Source organism: Helicoverpa armigera, chromosome 7 (genome assembly GCF_030705265.1).
Source record: "Helicoverpa armigera isolate CAAS_96S chromosome 7, ASM3070526v1, whole genome shotgun sequence".
In the NCBI taxonomy this organism is placed as follows: domain Eukaryota; kingdom Metazoa; phylum Arthropoda; class Insecta; order Lepidoptera; family Noctuidae; genus Helicoverpa; species Helicoverpa armigera.
In genome coordinates, this window is record NC_087126.1 from 7,745,966 (window position 1) to 7,767,385 (window position 21,420).

General features: G+C 36.2%; 3 protein-coding genes across 10 annotated transcripts in view; 1 reads left to right on the forward strand and 2 right to left on the reverse strand.

Annotated features, from left to right (window-relative positions):
- Nucleotides 1–242: 242 nt before the first annotated feature.
- Nucleotides 243–4,565, reverse strand: LOC110372098 (transmembrane protease serine 9). Its single transcript, XM_049847793.2, has 6 exons — nt 4,303–4,565; nt 3,426–3,574; nt 2,635–2,797; nt 2,099–2,221; nt 1,536–1,661; nt 243–518 (listed from the first exon to the last, which is right to left on the reverse strand). The coding sequence occupies exons 1-6, from the start codon at nt 4,486–4,488 to the stop codon at nt 243–245; spliced, it is 1,023 nt and encodes a 340-aa protein (XP_049703750.2). The 5' UTR covers nt 4,489–4,565.
- A 159-nt stretch (nt 4,566–4,724) lies between these two features.
- LOC110373191 (transmembrane protease serine 9) lies at nt 4,725–7,417 on the reverse strand. The gene is made up of 6 exons (XM_049847794.2): nt 7,179–7,417; nt 6,629–6,771; nt 6,217–6,370; nt 5,997–6,113; nt 5,107–5,232; nt 4,725–5,024 (listed from the first exon to the last, which is right to left on the reverse strand). The coding sequence occupies exons 1-6, from the start codon at nt 7,389–7,391 to the stop codon at nt 4,725–4,727; spliced, it is 1,053 nt and encodes a 350-aa protein (XP_049703751.2). The 5' UTR covers nt 7,392–7,417.
- An 11,642-nt stretch (nt 7,418–19,059) lies between these two features.
- Nucleotides 19,060–21,420, forward strand: part of LOC110372630 (transcription factor collier) — a 50,801-nt gene continuing 48,440 nt past the window's right edge. For all 8 annotated transcript variants that reach the window (XM_064035659.1, XM_064035665.1, XM_064035660.1 and 5 more), the window contains exons 1-2: nt 19,060–19,524; nt 20,971–21,109. In XM_064035659.1, coding sequence (XP_063891729.1) covers nt 20,979–21,109 — 131 coding nt within the window. In that variant the 5' untranslated portion in view covers nt 19,060–19,524; nt 20,971–20,978. The remainder of the gene's footprint in view (nt 19,525–20,970; nt 21,110–21,420) is intronic.

Below are 21,420 nucleotides of genomic sequence, written 5' to 3' on the forward strand. Positions count from 1 at the left end.
AGTATAAAAAAGAAAAGTAAATGGTAAAATTGAAATAAAAACAGCTTTTTTTCATTGGATATCATCGAATGACCCCTCTCGCTGTGGATAAGCAACGTGAGGGAGTGTACGACTCTTACTGACTAAAACCCATCATGTTCCTTCTGAAACCCTTTATGTACCAGGGCCGCGGTAACTCTTTCGAACAATCCCGCAGCCCCGGCAGGCCTTAAATAAAACAGAAACAAATAAAATAAAACAAATTAAAATGGGAATACTGTTTCATATATTAAAATGATTGATATGACCATATATTTTTTGGCATTGTACAAATGTAAGTAGATTGGCATCGGTCCAATGCCGTTTTTATTTATTATTGGACTAGATTCACTTTTTAGGAACTTGGAGTATCTTGATACCCTTGTGAAGAATGAACTTCGGCCTCTGCTGTGGCCACTGACCACTCCGACTAAAACACCTTTCCCTTGATCGTTTGGGTCGCCAGACCCTGCACATACTAAGGGACCTCCTGAATCGCCCTGCAAAATAAAAAAATATATCTGTACTAATATTAAAGTAAAATAAATTATTGTAAAGCCCTGGCACTGAGCTACATCCGGTGAGACTGAAAGCCGACCCCAACATAGATGGGAAAAAGGCTCGCAGGATGTTTTGATCTAGGTATACTAATATTATAAAACTGAAGAGCTTGTCTGTTTGTTTGAACGCGCTAATCTTGGGAACTACTGGTCCGATTTGAAAAATTCTTCCAGTGTTACATAGTCCATTTATCGAGGCAATAGGCTACTTTTTATCCGATTTCGTGTAGAGGACACAAGATTCGGGTGAAACCGCTGGCACAAGCTATTATAAATATTATGACAAATTATACTAAAACAAACGAAGAATTTCACACTTTGAATGGTAAATCTCATATCAGATACGCAAATATGCATTACGTCATAAGCATTTAATGACTTTTAGGTGTATCCCGTGTAACTAATACAACTGTATTGTGTCCAAACTCATTTAGTTATGTTTTAGTCACATACAATGCTCATGACTGTTATCGCATGGTAAGCACATGGATATAAATTCCCTGCTTGGATAGTACCTACTTATCAATGAGGTAGTTCAGAAATGTCTACAAGAACCCAGTAAGTGTTTGAGTGAGCTGAACTGAAAACTTTTACTATGCATGTCCACTCCTAAAACTCTCCAACAGAATTGCTCACCTGGAGTTGTGTGTGTGTGTGACCTAATAAACCTTTATGATTTCAAAGATGTGCGTGAGGAAGCCTGTGCCCAGCTTTGGGTTGATAAAAAGGCTGGTGATGACAATGATTTTAAATACGGCAGGTATTAAGACAAAACTAGCTGTTGCTAATTAGGCTTGCCACGTGGTACCACTTTAAGAGTACACACGGCTACACATCAAGCTATACAAAACCAATTGGTCTTGGACTCGGTTTATATGATCTTTCAAAAAATTTAACGATCAGCTTATACTAGTTTTGTATAGCTTGATGTGTAGCCGTCTGTATAGGTACACTTACCTTACCGACATCTGCAAGCATTGTTGACGTACATATTAATTTGTCCATCCGTCTGCGATGTATTCTTGAACACAAACTACTTGGTATTAACTCTAAATGCGCCAATAGAAGTCTGTCTGCTATGTCCTAGAAGAAAATAATACGTTGTAAAACTAAAGTCAAAGCTCTTTAATCTGTGCTCATAGGTTACTTAAGTTAGTATGAACAAAGCCCTGTTCGTTATAAATCTACTGGACGAGTTTACCAGAGGTTTCACCAATGGTTTTGACTAACAGAGTAATTTCGGAGGAAAATTATTGAAGTGGAAAGTCACAAGTCATACACTATTCAGATTCAAAAGAAGTAGTTTTAAATCTGTCGTCAAGATGAAGAATCTCTTGTTGATTATGAATTTTTAATGAGACTTAAGGTGCGCTCTATGTGCGCGATCTGGATGCGAGCGTGGCGATGCGAATTTCTTTCGAAGTCCCGCGTGACATGGCGGGTGATGCGTACATCCTACATGTTTCGTTGATATACCCCACATAGGACCTACCTTAAAAAAAACATTTCAAGAGCTTTACCTTCTTCCTATGCCCTGTTCTTCCGAATCCCGACACTAAACATTTTCCTTTATAGTCCATATTTCTTGAGGCGGGAGGAATAGGCCCAATATTGCTATTAAAAACAAAACCATAATTTAATACCTGAAAACAACAAAGTGAATAATTATATTAAATTGTTAATCCTATAGAATAGCTAGGATGTTGATTGGTAAGCCGATCATTTCTTCAGTCTAGAGTTGTTATCTCGTGTTGTGGTTAATAGTTTTTTAAAGGGGAAAACTACTTATACTATTGAATAATAAAAAGAATACTTAATAAAATTATTGATCTATTAGCTATTCTCCGTGGCTACACCAGCGTCTCGCGAAAACTATTTCTGGCACTCTGATAAAAGTAGAATATCAGAGTACAAAATGAGAAAAACAAAAAGCATAATAGACAGAGTAACTTTCGCTTTTATGAAAACGAAGTAAAGATAAACTATTGCTCTTTAATGAGTAGAGAATTTTGTTCTAGAACATTTTTTAAAAAGAAAAGGTAAAAAGGACACTTACAACGACTGCTATATCGTCTCTCGGGAAACGGTATTTCTTAGGAAAAACTGCGCTTTTCATTGTCCTCCACTGGCCGTCGGGTCCGTCAGCCGTATATTTTGCTAAGTTCATAAGGTTACCAGCTACTGCGTATTTGTTTTTAAAATAACTACTGCTTGTTGTTCTTTAAAAAAATATACAAGATTATTAATTAAATCCCAAGTTCACCGACCACAATGAAAGTTTTCTTAAAACTATTGTTTGCTACGAATTTTCAGCTTCAAGTTTCAAAGTATGTTATCAGTTGTTTTACGGAAAAGGGACGTTTATGTTGGTGGTAACAGTGGGCTTGGATAATGTTCATACGTGGATCTCGATTTGTCAGAACCGCACGTGCTGAACGAAACTACATTAGTACACAAGCTCGGGTCACGCGTCGAATCCTCGCGACTGAGTTGCGTAAGACACGTGTAAAGGGAATAGAAACGATTTCTCTGACTCATACTAGAACATACTGATCATAAAAGTAGTGGTCAGCTACGCACAACCGAGGGGGGTCCAAAAAGATTGAGAAAGTTATTTCGAGTAGGTAGTTTTAGACCTGCTAAGGCAATACAAAAAATACTTCACTAACTTTCAGTTGTTACTTATATTATGAGAGGTATTATTTTTGCTATCTATTAAAAAAAAGCCTAAGAATGTACACATTCATATAACATTTTCTCAGATTTAGTTCCATGATCGAGCAGTAAAGCTTGGACAAAATCATGAAATAGACTAATTAAAGCGTTACAAAACGAGTAGGTACCTACCCAGGAAACAAAATTTTGTGACAGCTACTTCTTTTGCTTTCTTCGAAGCAATGGGCAGCAGATACTAATTTAGTTTCAGTAATTATAGTGGCTCCGCAAAATGTTTTGTATTCGCCTCTACGCCGACTTATTAAAGCCTTCAGAGATACCTAAAATGAGCAGAATTTGAGATATTATTCATTTAATTAAAAATACTAATTTATTACCAGATTTTGAAATGTCTATGAAAACTGTCCATACACTGTAGAAAAATATATCATTCATATTACAGTGAGCAGAGTGGACTAAAGGTAGAATTCCGTGGGTCGCGCGCGGCTTACGACAGTCATCGGCCGCGCGTGACAATAGTCAACCTATGAAAATGTATGGCGCCGCTGCCGAGGTCCGCGACAGTCGCGCGCGGCCGACGAATTTCGTGAGCCGCTCGCGGCCGTACGCATCTCAACATGGTCTAGCGCTATAGAATTTTAGAAAACCAGAATTGAATTGTTTTTATTTAGGCGGTAAAACTTCCTTTCGGTTTTCATTACAATACAAATGCTTTTGAATCAGTATTTGGTAATATCCTTCTAATTACTGTCGCGGACCTCGGCAGCGGCGCCATACATTTTCATAGGTTGACTATTGTCGCGCGCGGCCGACGAATTTCGTGAGCCGCGCGCGGCATTGTCTTGATTTTGTTCGTCCGTTCCCTCTAGTCGAAGTGCTAATTGATATCCTTGAAGAAGAGGAGGATGACGTGCTGCTGTGGCTGTATTATGAAAATAGATTACCAATCGACCCTATCTTTAAAAAGTAGAAATGAAGAAGGATATTACCAAATACTGATTCAAAAGCATTTGTATTGTAATGAAGAAGAAAAAAATTCAGTAGGTACCTGATAAGGGACATCTCCTAATTTTGCAGGGACACCATTAATAACACGAGGTACAAACATTCCTAACTCAGCATTTGGAAGCAAAGTTGTATTTGTAACATTTGAAAAATTCTCAAATTGTTCACTTAATGTTGACAAACATACTCTTGAATATACAATTATGCAAAGTAAACATTCTACAAACATTATTTACACAAATAATTTTAAAGGGAAGATTGTGCGCTAAACTGACATTTTGATTTATCAAAAGTACTCTGTGCAGTGTATTTGATTTATGTCTATTTATGGCATTCTGACATGTTTTTTGCATTTACATAGACCAAGAATATTGTTTTTTAAGAGCACTTAGAAAAAGGTACTTCGTCCGTCGTCGAACTTGCCTCGAATTTGTGATTTTTAATTTAGAAAATTCACACATGGATTTAACGGTTTTGATATTTTTCCGGCGTTGAGGAACTTGTATATAAGGGTTTTATACAATAAAACACAAATAAATCACAACTAAAAGAATAAGTATATTGTATTAAAGCCATAGTGACTTGCAAATAAACTATTGAAGGTTTCTCGCTTCGGTTTCTCTGTATGTAACCGTGGTATTCGGATATTCTTGCAAAAAATGAATGTACATCAAAATATCCATTTACAACACCAATCAAAATTTGTTCATCCTCTCCTGGTCTGATATTATTACGTGAGCAAACTAGAGGACCTCCAGAATCACCCTGCAATATAAAATAAGCTTTATTTCAGTATGATTAAAGTTGATAATTGATCGGCTAAATGTGATGTAATAGTATTTTGTACCTTTCCGACATCTGCATCGCTTCGAGATGTGCAAACGAACAGTGACATATCTTTGCGGTGATATTTAGTGCACCAGGAATTAGAAAAAACAAGTATGTGAGCCTTCAACAGAGTGTCAGATATTAGCTGAAATGATTCAAAGGACTATGATTACAGATTAATTCCAAGTCTAATATGTAATTTGAAAAGCGAGACTAATTTACCGAAAACGATAATTATTGCACACAGTTATCAGGCATAATTATACAGGGTGTGTCGTTCACAATCATATTAAATCCTATCGCATATACATATTAATGTTATTCTATGGCGAATTGTAAAAAAAATAACCTAATCCATTCAGTGGTTTAACCACAGGAGTCGTTTGTCGTTTTTATAATTTACAACATCATGTATAAAGCAGAGATAAAGTCAGGAGTATTGAATGTTTTGATCAGTTTTCAAGGGAGAATTTCAGTTGTTTGTATTGACTGTCTGTTATATGGTGTTCTAATTTTCGCACATTTTTATTCCATTTAATTTGTTTGAAAAAATATTTTTTTTATTTTTGCGTATTTTTTTTCTCTTTGTATTAATCGACATACATTAACTAGTATATTGACGCAATTCATTTAAAGTGATTGTGAACGACACACCCGATATATAAAAATGCGATAGCCTAAGTTTAAAATTATTTTAATCTATATAGATATAAAAGAAAGTCGTGTTATTTACACATTTTATAACTCACGAATGGCTGAACCGTTTAAGCTAAAAATTAGAGGCAGCTGCTTAGACCCGGGAGAAGGACATAGGACGTAGGACATAGTATTTGTCACCATCCGGGACTCGAGTGAAACCGCGGGCAGAAGCTAGTTCATCATAAATGTGAAATTAATATGTTAACTCACCCTACTTGAGATCATCCCATACCCCGAAACCAAGCAGAGACCCTCATAGTCTTCAAATTTATGTGCAAGCTTTACAGGTTTCACATAATTGTTGAATTCAAAAGGCTCCATTACAAACTGTAAAAAAAAATTCTTCGTTCGATTTCATTCAATTTGGTACCTACATCTAGTTTAACTATACCTGCCAAATTCAATAAATCGAAGAGTTGTATAAGCTCACCAAAATAGCTAAATCATAATGAGGAAAACTGTATCCCTTAGGATAAGTAATGTTACGTATACTCCGCCATTGCTCATGCTTCTGCATACTGCGAGCTGTATTTCTTAGGGTGGCTGCAACTGCATATATATTGTCCAGATTTGTTACACGAGTTCTGTAAAGTAATATATGTGAATTCGTGGAGTCTTTTAAGGCCAACATGGATGAAGTACAAACGGCAGATGAGATGATGAGATGTATTCTTGTTCATAATGTCAACTGTGAGTTTTTGAGAAACACTTGCAATTGTTTCAAAAACCAAGCGTAAACACAAAGTTGAAGGGGATTTATTTTTAAAATGTTTTATGCCTAAATGAGGATACGCTATTGATTTACACAACTGTAAATGTATTGCATAAAAATAGGTATTTACTCCAAACATAATCCTAAAAACGTTGGCTTTTCGTCGAGGAAGCAATGTGCAGCTGATACTATTTTAGTAGGGCCAATGATTGCGCCACCACAAAACGTGTAAAACAAATTTTGATCTTGATGATGTCTTTCTTTGAAAGCAATCTGAGGAACAAAAGAAGCTTGATGAATTCTAAGCATATTTGTATAATAGACACAAGTACACGATTCTCAGAATATAACTTGAGGCTATAGTTAAGAGGGAAAAGCAAGTTGCTCAAATGTATTAATATTTTTACTCTTAAAAAAATAGGAACCTGGCTTCAAGATTACAGGAATAAAACTTTCTGGTTACGATAATCTGATTACGTTGAAACATAATTACGCCGATGTAAGCCAGCCTTCGTGACGGTTTGCCGTCCCCTCAGACTATAAGAGTGAGGAAATGAAGAGTGCACCCGTATCTGCGTAAACGCTTGTGGACTATAGACTACAACATTTTATCCCATCCGGGTACAAGGACTTTCATCGCAATGGGGGGTAAAAGCTAGGTAAGTTAAGAGAAGAAGTACCTGATAGGGAAGTTCTCCAAGTTCTGCTGGCAAACCTTTAAAAATTCGCAATGACAGGTTTCTCGGGAAAAAAGGTATATCATGACAAAAGCAAACCTGTAAGAAAAAGTTAGCGATCACATGGAATATTGCAATTATTGTAACAAAAGAAATATTCATTTCACCATGAATTTCGCAAAAACTAATACATTCTTTACAAACTATGAATTTCATGCATTTCTCGACAAATTAAAATTTTATGTCACTGGTCAAGTCAGGGCGTTCTGAAACGTCTGTAGAAGCCACGAGTAGAAACAGAAATTAGGATTTTGTCAGGGATGGTTTAAACCATTATACAATTCGATTTGAGTAATTGCAATTAGATAATTTCAGTATCATTAAATAAAACATTATTACTTGTGCACATTCAAGCACACGCTATGTAGCGCCATCTATCGAGAACTGTTAGAGTTTCGAGCAGTTCGCGTTACATTCTGCTTGGGGAATGGAAAATGGGGTTCATGATAACAGACGGTTCTTAAAAGATAAGGTAGATGGCAGTATATCGTTAGTTTTAAGTTATTGAACATACTATTTGAGTACCAATCACGGAGGAAGCAAAGAAGGTTGGTACTATGCACATGAAGAAAACAATATCGAAATCTGAAGCGAACAGCCTCAAATAAACTATTTTTATTTCTATTTCAAAACTCTGTATGGAAAAATAAAACAAATGTTTTTTTTTTAAGTGCTAAAAGATAGCTTTTTAGAAACAACGAACAAAATACACCCAGGGGTATTACAACGCATTATATAAATTCCTTCAAGAAAACTTTCTCAAGAACTTTCGGAACGGATAAGACATAAAAGGAACATTTAAAGGTTCACAATCCTGAATATTATCCAACAAAAGCAAGTCATAAGCAGCACTACATTTCCTCACATTTCAACTCCAAAACTGTTAATTAATTAAAGTTTTAAAATCTCTCGTCTCGTAAACTTCCTCGTATAATCTTGGACGTAGTTTTAAGGCGATCTCAGACGTGCATTATAGATCAGATGTTTCATTACCTGTAGACGTAGCCTGAAGGATCCGGAACTCGGTTCATAAATTATAAACTTCCGTTAGTTTGGTCTTGACGGATTTCTGTAGTGTTACACTGCTTGCTTATTAGGTTGGGCTGGAATATTAGTAGATAAACTTGCTTTAGCAAATAGAGAGTCGAATTTATTATTTTGATAGCAAGTGTTGATTGGCTCTGTTCCCAGCTTAAAGACCCTATAATTTAGAAAATCCGTGAACAGTCTTATTACAATAAGCGCCATAAAAGGTAACTTTGAAATTCTTGTTTTAAAAATACTATTTCGTTAGGTAAATAACTCATTAGTAGAAGAATTCCCTTTAAAATTTATCAGTGGATTGCTCTTCCAATAAAAGCGAAAAATTCCACCGTAATTACGACACAATTTTCATCTAATTTTAATAAACCAACCTCTTTCATTTCAAATTTCAACTCTCTTATTTGAAACTTGGGACCTTGGAACCTCAATTCGGAAAATTTCACCTCGTGTGGTTCTCCCCTCAGAAATCCGTTGCTAGAGAATTGTCTTGAGATTTGTATTTAATTAGTGCGACCTCAAGTCGATGTGTGTAGGCGGATATTAGGCCTGCATACATAATGCGATGCTTTGCAAGCAACCGACGCAAATTAGACGTGAAACGTATTTAATTGATAGTTTATTCTTGATACTTTGAGGAAGATTTTCAGTAAAGGCAGTGGAAACTGAGTCCATTTTCCTTTTAAGTTGTATGAATATTTTAGAGAAGATTCCAGCTGTTGCCCTTAGGTTCCGGCCGAGGTCTGAGGAAACTAGTAGTCTTTCTCAGGTCCTAGAACATCTCTGTTGCATGTAATCGGTTCATTCGTTTTGGCGTGAAAGCACATACTTAGGTACGGATGAAATATTTAGGGGCAGTCCCATCTTAAAACACACAACCACAATATAGACCGCCATTTCATAAAAACACAAACTAATGTTAGGTACTCATATAATAAAACTTATACTTACTCAACTTAAATAAATCCAAAACTAAAATAAAAATCACAATCCATATACTTAAAAACATGCTATTTCCCATTTCTCATTATCGTCGACATCATCGCATCTACAATGCATTCAAACCAACACTTAGTGTTACATAGTTCTAACTGCAAACACCTACAAACGCACGACACGATACAAGATGTCCCTAATTAGGTTCGCTAAGTTAAACAAGTTGGTACACCGTCACTACCGACATACTAATTAAGTGCTGCGTTGTTCCTCTTAGCACTAAGTTGGTTCTAAGTTGTATTGTCTAAGTTAGCTAATACCGAACTTAGGATTCCTTGGTTTAATTTTAATTGAGTTTGTTCAGTTCTTAAGTAGGTACGTATTTTCGTTTAGAGCTAATTGTGTATTAGATGATTTTTAATTGTTGTGTTATGTGCACTTGATACTGATTTTTGCCTTCACACTTCAGCTCAATTAATCACACTTCTTTTACCGTGAAACCATAACACTCAGCTTCCTACGTATTACATTTATAATATTATGTCTGTTCTACACTTTTTAAGGACAAAAAAACTATCATCATGTACCTTGCCTTTTCCCAACTGTGTTGCAGTGTCAGGACGCAGTTGAGTACCAGTGTTTTACATGGAGCGACTACCTATCTGCCCTCATCAACCCAGTTCCCTACTCAACCTGATACCTATTGGTAAGACTGGTTGTCAGACTTTCTGGCTTCTGGTTACCCGTAACAACCGTCAAAGTTCTGTTCAAATGACAGCCGGGACTTATTTATCGTGCCTTCCAAAACCCAATTCGCAATTGTCAAGAGCATAAAAAGCCACTAGATAGCGCAAAATGAACAGATGCGTCACAATGCTTCGTTACGCCGACGCCTCGCGCACTCAATAAAAACATCATAATGAATCATAATGTTGCGCATATGCGACTTTTTAAAGGACAGTCGATCGGTTGGGTTGGTCTATGTCCTTTTGTTAGTATAAGAGCAAACTGTTGTTACGGCGATTTTAGAGTTTGGATCATGGCCCAAATAAGTAATCGTAGTTTTATCACAATTTATACAGTCACATAAAAAGTATATCGAACAAATAGACATGTAACGTGTATTTCTTTTCTCGAAGATTGTAAGGATTTTTTTTCTTTATCTAATTAACATGAATATAGTCAATAATAAAAAAAAAAAACCAAATACTTCTCTAAATATTAAATTCTTTACTATTTGGTAGGCAGTGCAAGTGAAGAATAAATTAAATCCTACTAATATTATAAACGCGAAAGTTTGTATGTATGGATGTTTGTTACTCTTTCACGCAAAAACTACTGAATGGATTTTAATGAAACTTTACAATAATATAGCTTATACATCAGAATAACACATAGGCTACAATTTGTAAACATATTGTTCGAAATACTAAACCTGCGCAGACGAAGTCGCGGGCACCAGCTAGTTACTTAAATAATTATTTTTGTTCCAATGTAAATTATTATATTTTTTGTAAAAGGACCAAACAAAACAAGGCCAATATCTTCTGAGATACAGTAGTATCTAGCCATTTTCCATTAACAATGCAACATGGTCAAACCAGAAGGTCACTCAAGTGACTAATGGCGCAACAAAAAGCTATTTAATAGTGGGCCCAACCAGGCCATTACAGTTAGCGAACGGTGCTTATTAAAAATGTGGCCTGAATATCAAATTGCTATCTCTGTATTGTATCGCACCCCTAAATCAGAGGTACTGGGTACCCCTTGGAGTGTGTAGCCAGTGTAGTAGTGAGCCGTAGAACATTTAGAGGTGGCAGTTTTTGGTTTTGGTGTAAAATGTTTTTGATGGTGTGATTAATACCAAAAAAAAAACCAACATTATGTTTTCATGTCATAAAAAGCAGAAAAAAGTGTCGAATAAAATTAAAATGATTTAAATCAAGCATTACAATTCAAGTCATCGAATAAAATATTAAACCGGGAAAAAAAGTACTGACCAGATTGTTTTTTTTTGTCATAGGTTTATTTTATTTTCAAACAGGCAAAAAAAAACAACAATTTTGTACAATAGATTAAAATCACTGTGATTGAAGTGGAAGGTGTCTTACAAAATAAAACGACAAAATCTGCACCCTCTAAAACTTTACCACTCTACATAAAAAAGCTACAAGTCTGTGCAGCAGTTATCGAGGGCGCCACTAGCCCTAACGTGTCCTATTGTTTGTTGTTTTTTTTTTATAAATAAATTCAGTTGTCACATCTCACATGATAAATGGTCGCACTGACATCGCGCTCATATGGCGAAATTCGGAGGAGCCACTTGAGCCACTTGTTAGTGTAGTCGTGTATTTTGATGGGGCGCGATGGTGCATGGTTTTTTTATAATAAATAATATTTTTGTTTTATTTATAATTAGATCTTTTTGATGTTTATTGTTTAAAAAAACGGCCAGTGTTTTCTTCGGTTCACCTTTACTGTTCTATAGTACTAATATATCAAGATGCTTCATCCGTACGGGAAGAAGTTAAACCTCGTGTAACAGCTAGTAGCTCACAAATTCAGTTTTCCAAACAGATTTTATTAGCGAAACCATAAATATTGTTGTTGTTTAAAATTACGCATAAAAATATTCCTTCACTTTCAATCCCACAAATAAATTAGCAAAGCAGGAGAGGATAAAAGCATCTTGACAAAATAACGCTAACCGAATTCGAAGGTAGATTATTTCGTAAACTTAAATAAATAAACAGCTCGTGAATCCATTTGCTTCGGTTTCCGCATTTTTTCGGCTCCATTACAAGAACGGTGTGCAGCCAATTTGAAAATATTGAATAAGTAAAGCTTCCCGAAATATGAATGCAGAGATAAGTTTCATAACAGAACGGACACTTTAGTAACGCCATTGTAAATGACTGTATAGATTTGTGCCTACGGTTCCGGAAATAATATGAAATGTACATGTACTAAAGATAGATCCATAATGTTATTGTTTCATACATATAAGCATTTCAGGAACATCGGGTGAGAGGAATGTAAGGAGAAACATTGGCTTTGAAAAGGCCGCAATCAATATTAATCGGTATAGATCTTGACTCAAGTCGACTCTCTATCTTTATTAGTGTCTTTATTATAATGATTAAATGTTACTGTCTCACCTGTACACTATATTAACGCCTACTCTTTGACGCTCACCAGAAGAGCGAACGCTAAACACATTATGACGAGTTACTGTGTTTTATCATGATGCCACTCCTCAAATATGATAACACGGGTCTGTGGGAAAATGTACCATGGAAATATCATGGAAATTTCAACCGTACCATTAAGGCGATGTAGATGGACGAAGTATGCATATTTTGTGAGAGGAAATGGAAACTTCAGGTTTGGTCTTTTGCCCTTTTTTTCGACGTTTTAGCGAATTTGTTTTGTTCAAGAGATCGTGTTTTGTTTGATTTTTTATTTGAGCTGCTCAGATGTTATGATTTTGAGGTGACTAAAATAGCTTTGAATGTTTTAGAGCTTGATACCAAATTAGACTGGTTAAGTTAAAGGTATCTGTTTATACTCGTGGAGTAGGTAGGTAGTCTATGTATAATTGGAGGAAAAGTTGCGTATCCGTAGTAGCGAACTTAGAGTACAATGTATATTAACTACTACCAGTATAATGATAGACACCATTGTGTTAGGTTATACTCAAGTATGATTCTTTCAACGGCGACGAGTTATGATATCAACTTCGTCACTTTTAGGCAATATTCATAAACAAAATATATTCAATAGCCGCAAATATTCGTGACCACTAATAACTAAAATTAATTTTGCCGTCTTTCCGCAAACCCATCGCTGCACGACATCATATTCAAGTGAGCAGTTTCGTGAAAAAAGTCGGCAACTTTTACATTACAAACAAACAAAACGGTAGTATTCGTGTGACAGACGGCTAACCCTTTTACTGCGGACACTGGGTACATTAATACCCTTTTATGGGTTATTTGTTTTGTCAAAGACGTCACTGAAGACGCATTCTGAGTGTTACAACGGAGTATTGTGTCAAAATGTTTGTGGAATTCATTTCACAGCGTGTAGCTGTTTTTTCTAAGTTTGCGTTTTTTTTCATTGTTTTTACTACTGATTTGACTATTGTCGATAATGATGTGCATTTTGTGCCGATTGGTGTGATTATTAGCAAGGGTTTTTTCGAGGTTTGGTAGAGGAATGAACGCATCTATATTATAAGAACGACATACTTTGAAAATGACAGCTTTTTTAAAAAAAAAATAATCTTAATTTTTATTTTAGTTCCGCCTTATCTAATGGTCTAGTTAGCAAAGATTTGTCGACCAACACAGTAAAAACTCTTCCGCCACTCGTAAACATAAGTGGCCAGTTTTTGTCACCAACCACTTAATAAGTGTGAACTACTGAAAAAAAAACCGCAAACCAAAAAAAAAATCATACTTATCAATTGGTAGGTATCAACATCCGTTGTGAGCATCTGTCCGTTTTTGTCGCGGACATTTCTTGGAGGCCCTTCATAGAAAAGCAATCGGGTAGTCGTAAACGTTAAGGGTCTGAAAGTACCCCCTGGGGTGCTTGTAAGCAGGACGATGTTTCTTGACACTGCCAAAAAAAGTACCCGTTGGTAGCCCCTAATCCGGAGGCCGCGTCAAGGGGGTTATAAGGCCAGCAAAAAGTGTAATTTAAAGCTGACTTAAGGTTTCGAATTAAAATGAAGGAGGAAGTCTTGTCAGCTTGTTTCTTAACTGTTATGTGACTACTGTTTTAGTATTTATTTTTGTAAAAATACTCAATTTGATATAGAATGGTAGGATTCACATTTGTAACAGGGTCACGTTCAAATGTGCTTAATGTAAGTCATATAACATTAAACTTAATTCTTGCTTCCTACCTCAAGTTTGGCAGGCCTTTACGAAAAAACGGCTGAATCGATTGCTATGAGATTTACAGTGAAGCCAAGCAGACTTTAGGGGAACATTTTAAACATTATATCGGTATAAACAATTAATGATTAGGTATATTAGGTTAGATAGGTGAACCCTTTTTATACATTCTTTCTTTTTATCTTCTTTCAACCAACACTTGTCACGTGCGAAATCGATATTCATTCAACAATATCGATTAATATTCGCAGTATAACCTACACAATGCTAATTCCGATTTCCCAACTGTCCACGGTCCAGTTCCTAATACAATAGTTAATACGATTATAATGCCTGGATCTAGATCCTATTGTTCCAATAAAGGATGTTCAGGAAATCGATTTTGTATTCTGAATAAGATTAGCAGCTTTGACGGGTTAGAAAATGTGTAGGAATTACTTACTTAATTATAAATGCGAAAGTAACTGTGTCTGTCTGTCTATTTCACGTCTAAACCACTGCACTGATTTTAATAAAATTTGGTACAAAGATTGAGTTGACCTTGAGAAAGCACATATGATAGTTTTTATCCCTGATTTTTTAAGAATTCTCTTGGAAACGCGATATAACCGAACTCTACGCGGGTGAAGGCGCGGGCGGAAGCTAGTTTAAAATATATTCAGTTTGAGGTTCTTACTATTGACTAACGATGAAGGGATACATCAACTGCAAACGTTTTCGAAGAAGGCTGCAATCGCTAATTCACCTTGAACACGCGCCAACCTTCTGTGTATGAGAAGAGGTAAGTACATACATATGTATATGCCCATAAAGCATTATTTCTTCGTTCTTCCTGTGCAGTTGGGTAAATGTGTAAGTAATGCCTACGAGATGATATTTAGAGTGTTTGCAATTCTTGCAATTCACCTAAGCACTTTCTTTTCAACCGGAACGCGATACTCAGGTGTAGGTATCGAAGCTTTTTCAAGACTTCTTACCCAAAGGGACGTATATTTTTTCCTAAGATATACCGTAAAGAAACAAATGAATATCCAACTCTATTTACAGACCTTTAAGTACATTACTTAAAAGACCATCTAAGTGTACATAAGAGATATACATCATACATCTTAACTTAAAACAAGCACCGATATTTCACGTACCAGGCAAGTCTCTAGGCGCTGTGGGCGTGGCTTGCTGTGGGCGTGGCGAGGCGAAGAGGGCGGTCCCTCTGAGGCCTCCCAAAGCACTCAGGCCCCGGAGACGAGTGCCAACTTGTTTGGGCCCTGTTGTTGAACTTCGATATTAGTCATTTTACGTATCTGTAGGTACCTAAATTGTGTACTTACTTGTCTACGAAGGGCTGGATTAGATATTTGTACGTCTTAAATCTATTTGCAATGCATATTGTTAGTCTGTGAGTTCATAAACTATGTAGGTACGAAAAAAAAACAAAGGAATGTGGTTTCAGCATTTCCCGAATTGTATGCCTGTCTCACCATTCAAATGTACCCAAGTACTCACATTTTTGCAATTAATAAACCCATTTTAACTTACCTACATATGATCGACGGCCTAAGGTGCTCGATTCATAAACAGTTGAATTATAATCATAACCTCGTTTGACAAACAGGTTGTTCACTCACAAGTCAGTAAACAATATTAATTGTGTGTATGGAGATTCCTAGTGATATCTTTCGTTAAATAAAAAATATTTACGCAATATTTTTTTGTAACATAAGAATTTTTTGTCATCAGCCTTTTAAGGTGGACAAGGCATGCTATGGTAAAATTGATAATGAGCGTAAGATAAACTATATTGTTTTTAATAACACATCGGTAAATAAGTATCTTAACGATTCTTATATAGGCATTAACTGGAATCTTCTGAAATTGTAGCTAATGTTTTTCTCGTGTTATTCTATCTACAGGAGGATTAAATTGTCATCCATGTTAAACCTGCTCAAACATTAAAAGGCAATGTATTTAAAATAATCTACATAGCCTATTGTCATCAAAATCAAAACGCCCTTTCATCGCTTCCTAGTGTCATGGCTAGAAACCAGAATCGGTGAGGAATAAATTTTCTAGCAACACGGCTGTTTATTCATTTTTGTCTACACAGATTTAATTACAATTTATTATGCCTTAACCATATATTAACTCCGTGCATCTGTCCTGTCTTCAACTACGTATACTTATGGACGGGTCTGCGGGATTAAAAAAAAAGTCTTATCATCATCCTCATCCTCCGAGCCTTTTTCCAACTATGTTGGGGTCGGCTTCCAGTCTAACCGGATTCAGCTCAGTACCAGTGCTATACAAGAAGCGACTGCCTATCTGACCTCCTCAACCCAGCAACCCGGGCAACCCAATACCCCTTGGTTAGACTGGTGTCGGACTTACTGGCTTCTGACTACCCGTAACGTCTGCCAAGGATGTTCAATGACAGCCGGGACCTTCAGTTTAACGTGCCATCCGCAACACAGTCTTTGGCGTCTAAGATATGCTTAGAAAGTACAAACAAACTTAGAAAAGTTGGATTGGTAGGCCATCACAACTTTTTGAAATGACCCTACTGTACACAGTTCAAATAACAAATCGATCGTTAGGCCAGTCTGCCAGTCTGGGTTCGCATCTATTTGCAGCTTCCCGATTATGACAGTAATCTCTAGTGACCGTCCTGCTGCGGTTTCTAATTTCAGAAGCCTTTTAATAGCCATTATTGCCTATTTTGAAAATTGTGTTCTGTAATAAGAGAAGATCAGTGGACACAAAACTTATATATAGTGATTACTATAAAAAAATACTAGAATTTTTACGGTTTCATCATAGCTAGGTATTGGTTTGATTGGTTGACTAACATCTGAGATTCACTGTTAGCTATAATACCACCCATTGTGTCATGTGAATCTTAATAACCTGTATTTTAGAACTTATGGAAGTTAATTATGTAATTTTTACAAAATCATAATTATGTAATTTTTTTAATAGACAGATAGTAAGAAAATAAGCATACTTATCAGAGAAAGTTTGAAAGTACTACCGGTAACAGAGAAACTACGTGGCAATAGTTTGTCACGGAATGCCCATACCATATGATATGTGGCGAAATGAGTAGCATGTTGTGAGGGAAATATTGAGCATGAATCATCATCCTCCGAGCCTTTTCCCAACTATATTGGGGTCGGCTTCCAGTCTAACCGGATTCAGCTGAGTACCAGTGCTTTACAAGAAGCGACTGCCTATCTGATCTCCTCAACCCAGTTACCCGGGCAACCCAATACCCCTTGGTTAGACTAGTGTCACACTTACTTAAATATTGAGCATGAATGTCGATGGATAAAGAGGAAGATGTTAGATTTATTGTGTGAAAGACTATATAGGTAGCTGAAAAGAGTGTTTACTTGTGTGATGATGTCAGTTGATATGAAGGAATGGACGAAGAAGACATGCTGCAGCAGCCAACCCCTAAAGAGATTTGGGTTAATATCAGTGGTATTATGATGATGATGGTAAGTAACATTTTGTTTTATTTCGCAGCTCCTTTGTATTGAACGAGGAAAATGTTTCCTAATCTTTATACGCGTAATGAGTAGAGTATTAAATGAGAGAAAAGTATTATAGTTTTGTTGTATAAGTAAATTTAAACTCTTCTAGTTTAAAAAATGTCGATAAGGAAATTGGCTTATAACTTAATAATACGTATAGTTACAGCAGGTATTTATTAATCAACCACCAGAAACCAGAAACTTTAAATAATACCAATTAACGCTATCGTCAGTAACAGCTAGGTATACCAACGACAAAGAATTTATAATCCCCCATCAAATAATTCCCAGTAGAATTGACGCCGGTTTGCATAACCATGGTTTTGAAATTCACACATTTGAATTTTATGACTGTCGTTTGTACAGTGTTTGTTGCATACAGATTTAGCATTATTTTTCTAAAAGGTAACGCCACACATAATTATCGTATATAAGTTTTGTACTGGTATAACAATGGAAAATACGTGTTTACCTAAGAAAGAATATGAAGGCAACTAGTATGTATAAAGTTCAATTCAGTTTTCTTACAACCTTTTTTGGTACCTAAATCTCCATATTTTTAAACAACATTAAATAATACAAGGTTTCAGCCTGTTGTCGGATCATGACAATTCCTTACAGAAAATAAATCATCATCATACAAACTTTACAGGTACGAGTATATTGAACCGTAAGATATAAACAAAGAAGAAGTCTTGTCTGTTTCAAAAATTCTGAATTTTATTTGGTTCGACGTCATAAATCAGCAGTGTTCGTCGTGGTAACGACACAGAAACGTTATTTTAACAGCAGCATTAGCAAGCCGCGATTTGTTCACGTTCAAACATACAGAACACTTTACATATAATTAATGAGGCGACAAAACCTCATCTCGGTAGCAGTTAAAGTCAATTCCCACTGAAATTTCATCATCGTCAATCTAACTTGGGTTTAATAAGTAATACTCGTGGCGTGGCCCGTCCCAGAGCTGCTCCACCGGAGAGATACTACGTCTCATCTATCCGTCTATCCCTTACTGGCGCGCGCGTGCCGCGGTCTCAGAGGGAAACCTCGCACCGTCCCTCCATTACCATAATACTCGGCTATAAATTCACTCGTGTGTTTCGAAATTTTAACACTAAAAATCTAAAATATTTTTTACATTCTAGTTTTAGCTTTAATATCAAGTCTTTTTTGTGTTTTTGAGGAAATGTCGGTGTGTAAGTGGCGCCACCTGGGCCGGTGTATCCGTCCCGCTCTGGAGGCGAGGGCGTGTCCCCAGGGCGCCTCCCACAGTCCGCGGGGACGGACGGGGCGCCGCGAAGCTCGGGCACTCGGCGGCGCGCTCCCGCGACGCTTGTTAGTGTTCCGCAAATTCACAACGGGATCGCCCGCACAACCGGGACTCGATCCCTGAACGCACATACGATACAACAGATACTTAGTACGAAGTTGGCAATTTTTTAACAAAACGTTTATTCGATAACGAATGATTTTAGTGTTATTTTCCTGAGGTTTCCTTGTGATTTTGAATTTAAATATATTTGTGGTATACCGATTTCTGTATAATGCACTCTTGGACATAAAACTTTTTTTTTCAAACATCACAAATAATTCTCAAAAACTTTCTACCACTACATTTTTAATAACTACAAATAAAAAGCAGTGCAATAAAAACAAAATTTGAATTGAGACCGCGTTTTTCATCCGCGCTCGTGATTTTCCGGGGGTGTTCGTGCGCTCTCGGGCGCGTAATCGGGTGCGTGTCGTGATTCGAGATTCGGTCGGACGAGTTGAACGCGGCGGGCGGGTACACGGGATCACCGTGGCCGCCGCTGGAACTCGACCCCGTGGGATGGGGACGAAAGCTGTACCCTTCGGGAGCCCCACGATCTTCAGGTATGTACGGAACCAGAAAAAGTTAACTATATGAATAGTTTTTGTCTTGTAAGGATTCATGAGTAGCTTTTTTACAATGGGCAGATTTCGAGATCTGTTCAAAAATTTGAAAATAGCAAGCCTTTCAGAACTAAATGTCAAAACTTTTAAGTTAATTACGGAGATGTGTACAATTCGCAATAGTATCGATATATGTATTTTTATGTGAACTTCCTTGACATAGCATTGATGATATACTTAGTTATAAACTTTTTTTTTCATATGTATGTGTCTAAAATTAAAACAGTTAAACTCTAAAGTATCGAGGTTCCATTAAATGGAAGCAAATCGAAGAGAATGTAAATTCGAAGTGTTGATATAATCAAGTCTACGCGAGCGTCTACGGCGTAGCATAACAAATGAACGTAGCAGCCGTAGCAATTAATTTGCCGACTAATTCAGTAGCTTCTTACAGCGATAAGTAATTTTATGTTATAAACCTTAAAGTATAAAGTTGAATGAATAGTTATAATATTTTTTTGAGTATTTTAGGGATTTGATTGTACTTAAAAGTAAGCATAACTTATTTTGTTTTTACTTCGTTTTATGATTATAAATAAAGATTTGGATGATGATTTCATTTTTTTATAGTGATATTAAAAACAGTATTCAGTTCTCATATATTTTCAATAGGAAGGTATCTACCTAGTTCAAGAGTTGGATAAGTCTTATTTTACTTACCTAGATATTTTACGTCGTAATTATAAAGATAAAACAAAATACCATCAGTAAAGTTTAGAAAAGTATTTCCTATAGAAATATCATTTAGATAATTTCACTTATGACAATGACAATGTTTTTCATTTCTGTTTATAGAAGAAACTTTCCTAGTAATAAGCTTATTATAATGAAGAGGATAAGAATACAATTTATTATCTAGTCAGATTTTTTTCTTATATCAAGACATTATTATTCAGTAATCCTAACTTTAAACAATCTGTAGACAATTTTAAATTATTTGTTTAACTATTGAGAGTATTTTTTTTTATAAAGCTAAAGCTCAATATAATGACATCAAGTTTTAATAAGCAGCATTATAAAGCTGTTAGCTTAAAACACGAAGAATCTGATATTGTAATAACATTTTAAGAAAATATGTAGAAGTTCAGTCACCAGATATTAAAGTGAATTAAAAACTTTTTGCAAAGTTTTATAATATTTACAAATCCTAATTATGTTTATGAAATCACCTGTTTTATTCCTAAACTCTTCTGATATAGTTCAAAGTTCTGAAAGCTCTGTATCTTCTGACTATCACACCTACCACTTGAGAATAGACAATCGTGAAGAGAAACCGTTAATGGGACTGTCTTTTGTAAAAGTAATGGCATGAAGTCCTAATTGTCAACTATTTTTAGTTCTCATTTCCTACATTATGCCCTATTCCTAATAACATTATTTTTGCAGGCGGACTGATGTTCGGCCTGCACCACCAGGAGGCGGCGGGAGGCATCCACGCGCAGCCCCGGGGCCCCGTCACCTCGCTCAAGGAGGAACCCCTCACCAGGGCCTGGATGACTCCCACTTCACTAGTTGATAATACCAAGTAAGTACAGATAAGGGGAACTGGTCGTTAGTAGGAGTCTGGGGGTCACTTTTTGAAGTTGAGACATAAGAAAAGCAAGCAAACTAACTGGGTTGAGGAGGTCAGATAGGCAATCGCTTCTTGTAAAGCACTGGTACTCAGCTGAATCCGGTTAGACTGGAAGCCGACCCCAACATGATTGGGGAAAAGGCTCGGAGGATGATGACATAAGATGCAAGCATAGACATTTTACAAATATGAGAGCTGAGAATAAAAATATATAAAATAGAAAATATTATTATCGATCAAATCGGTTTAATATTTCTATGACG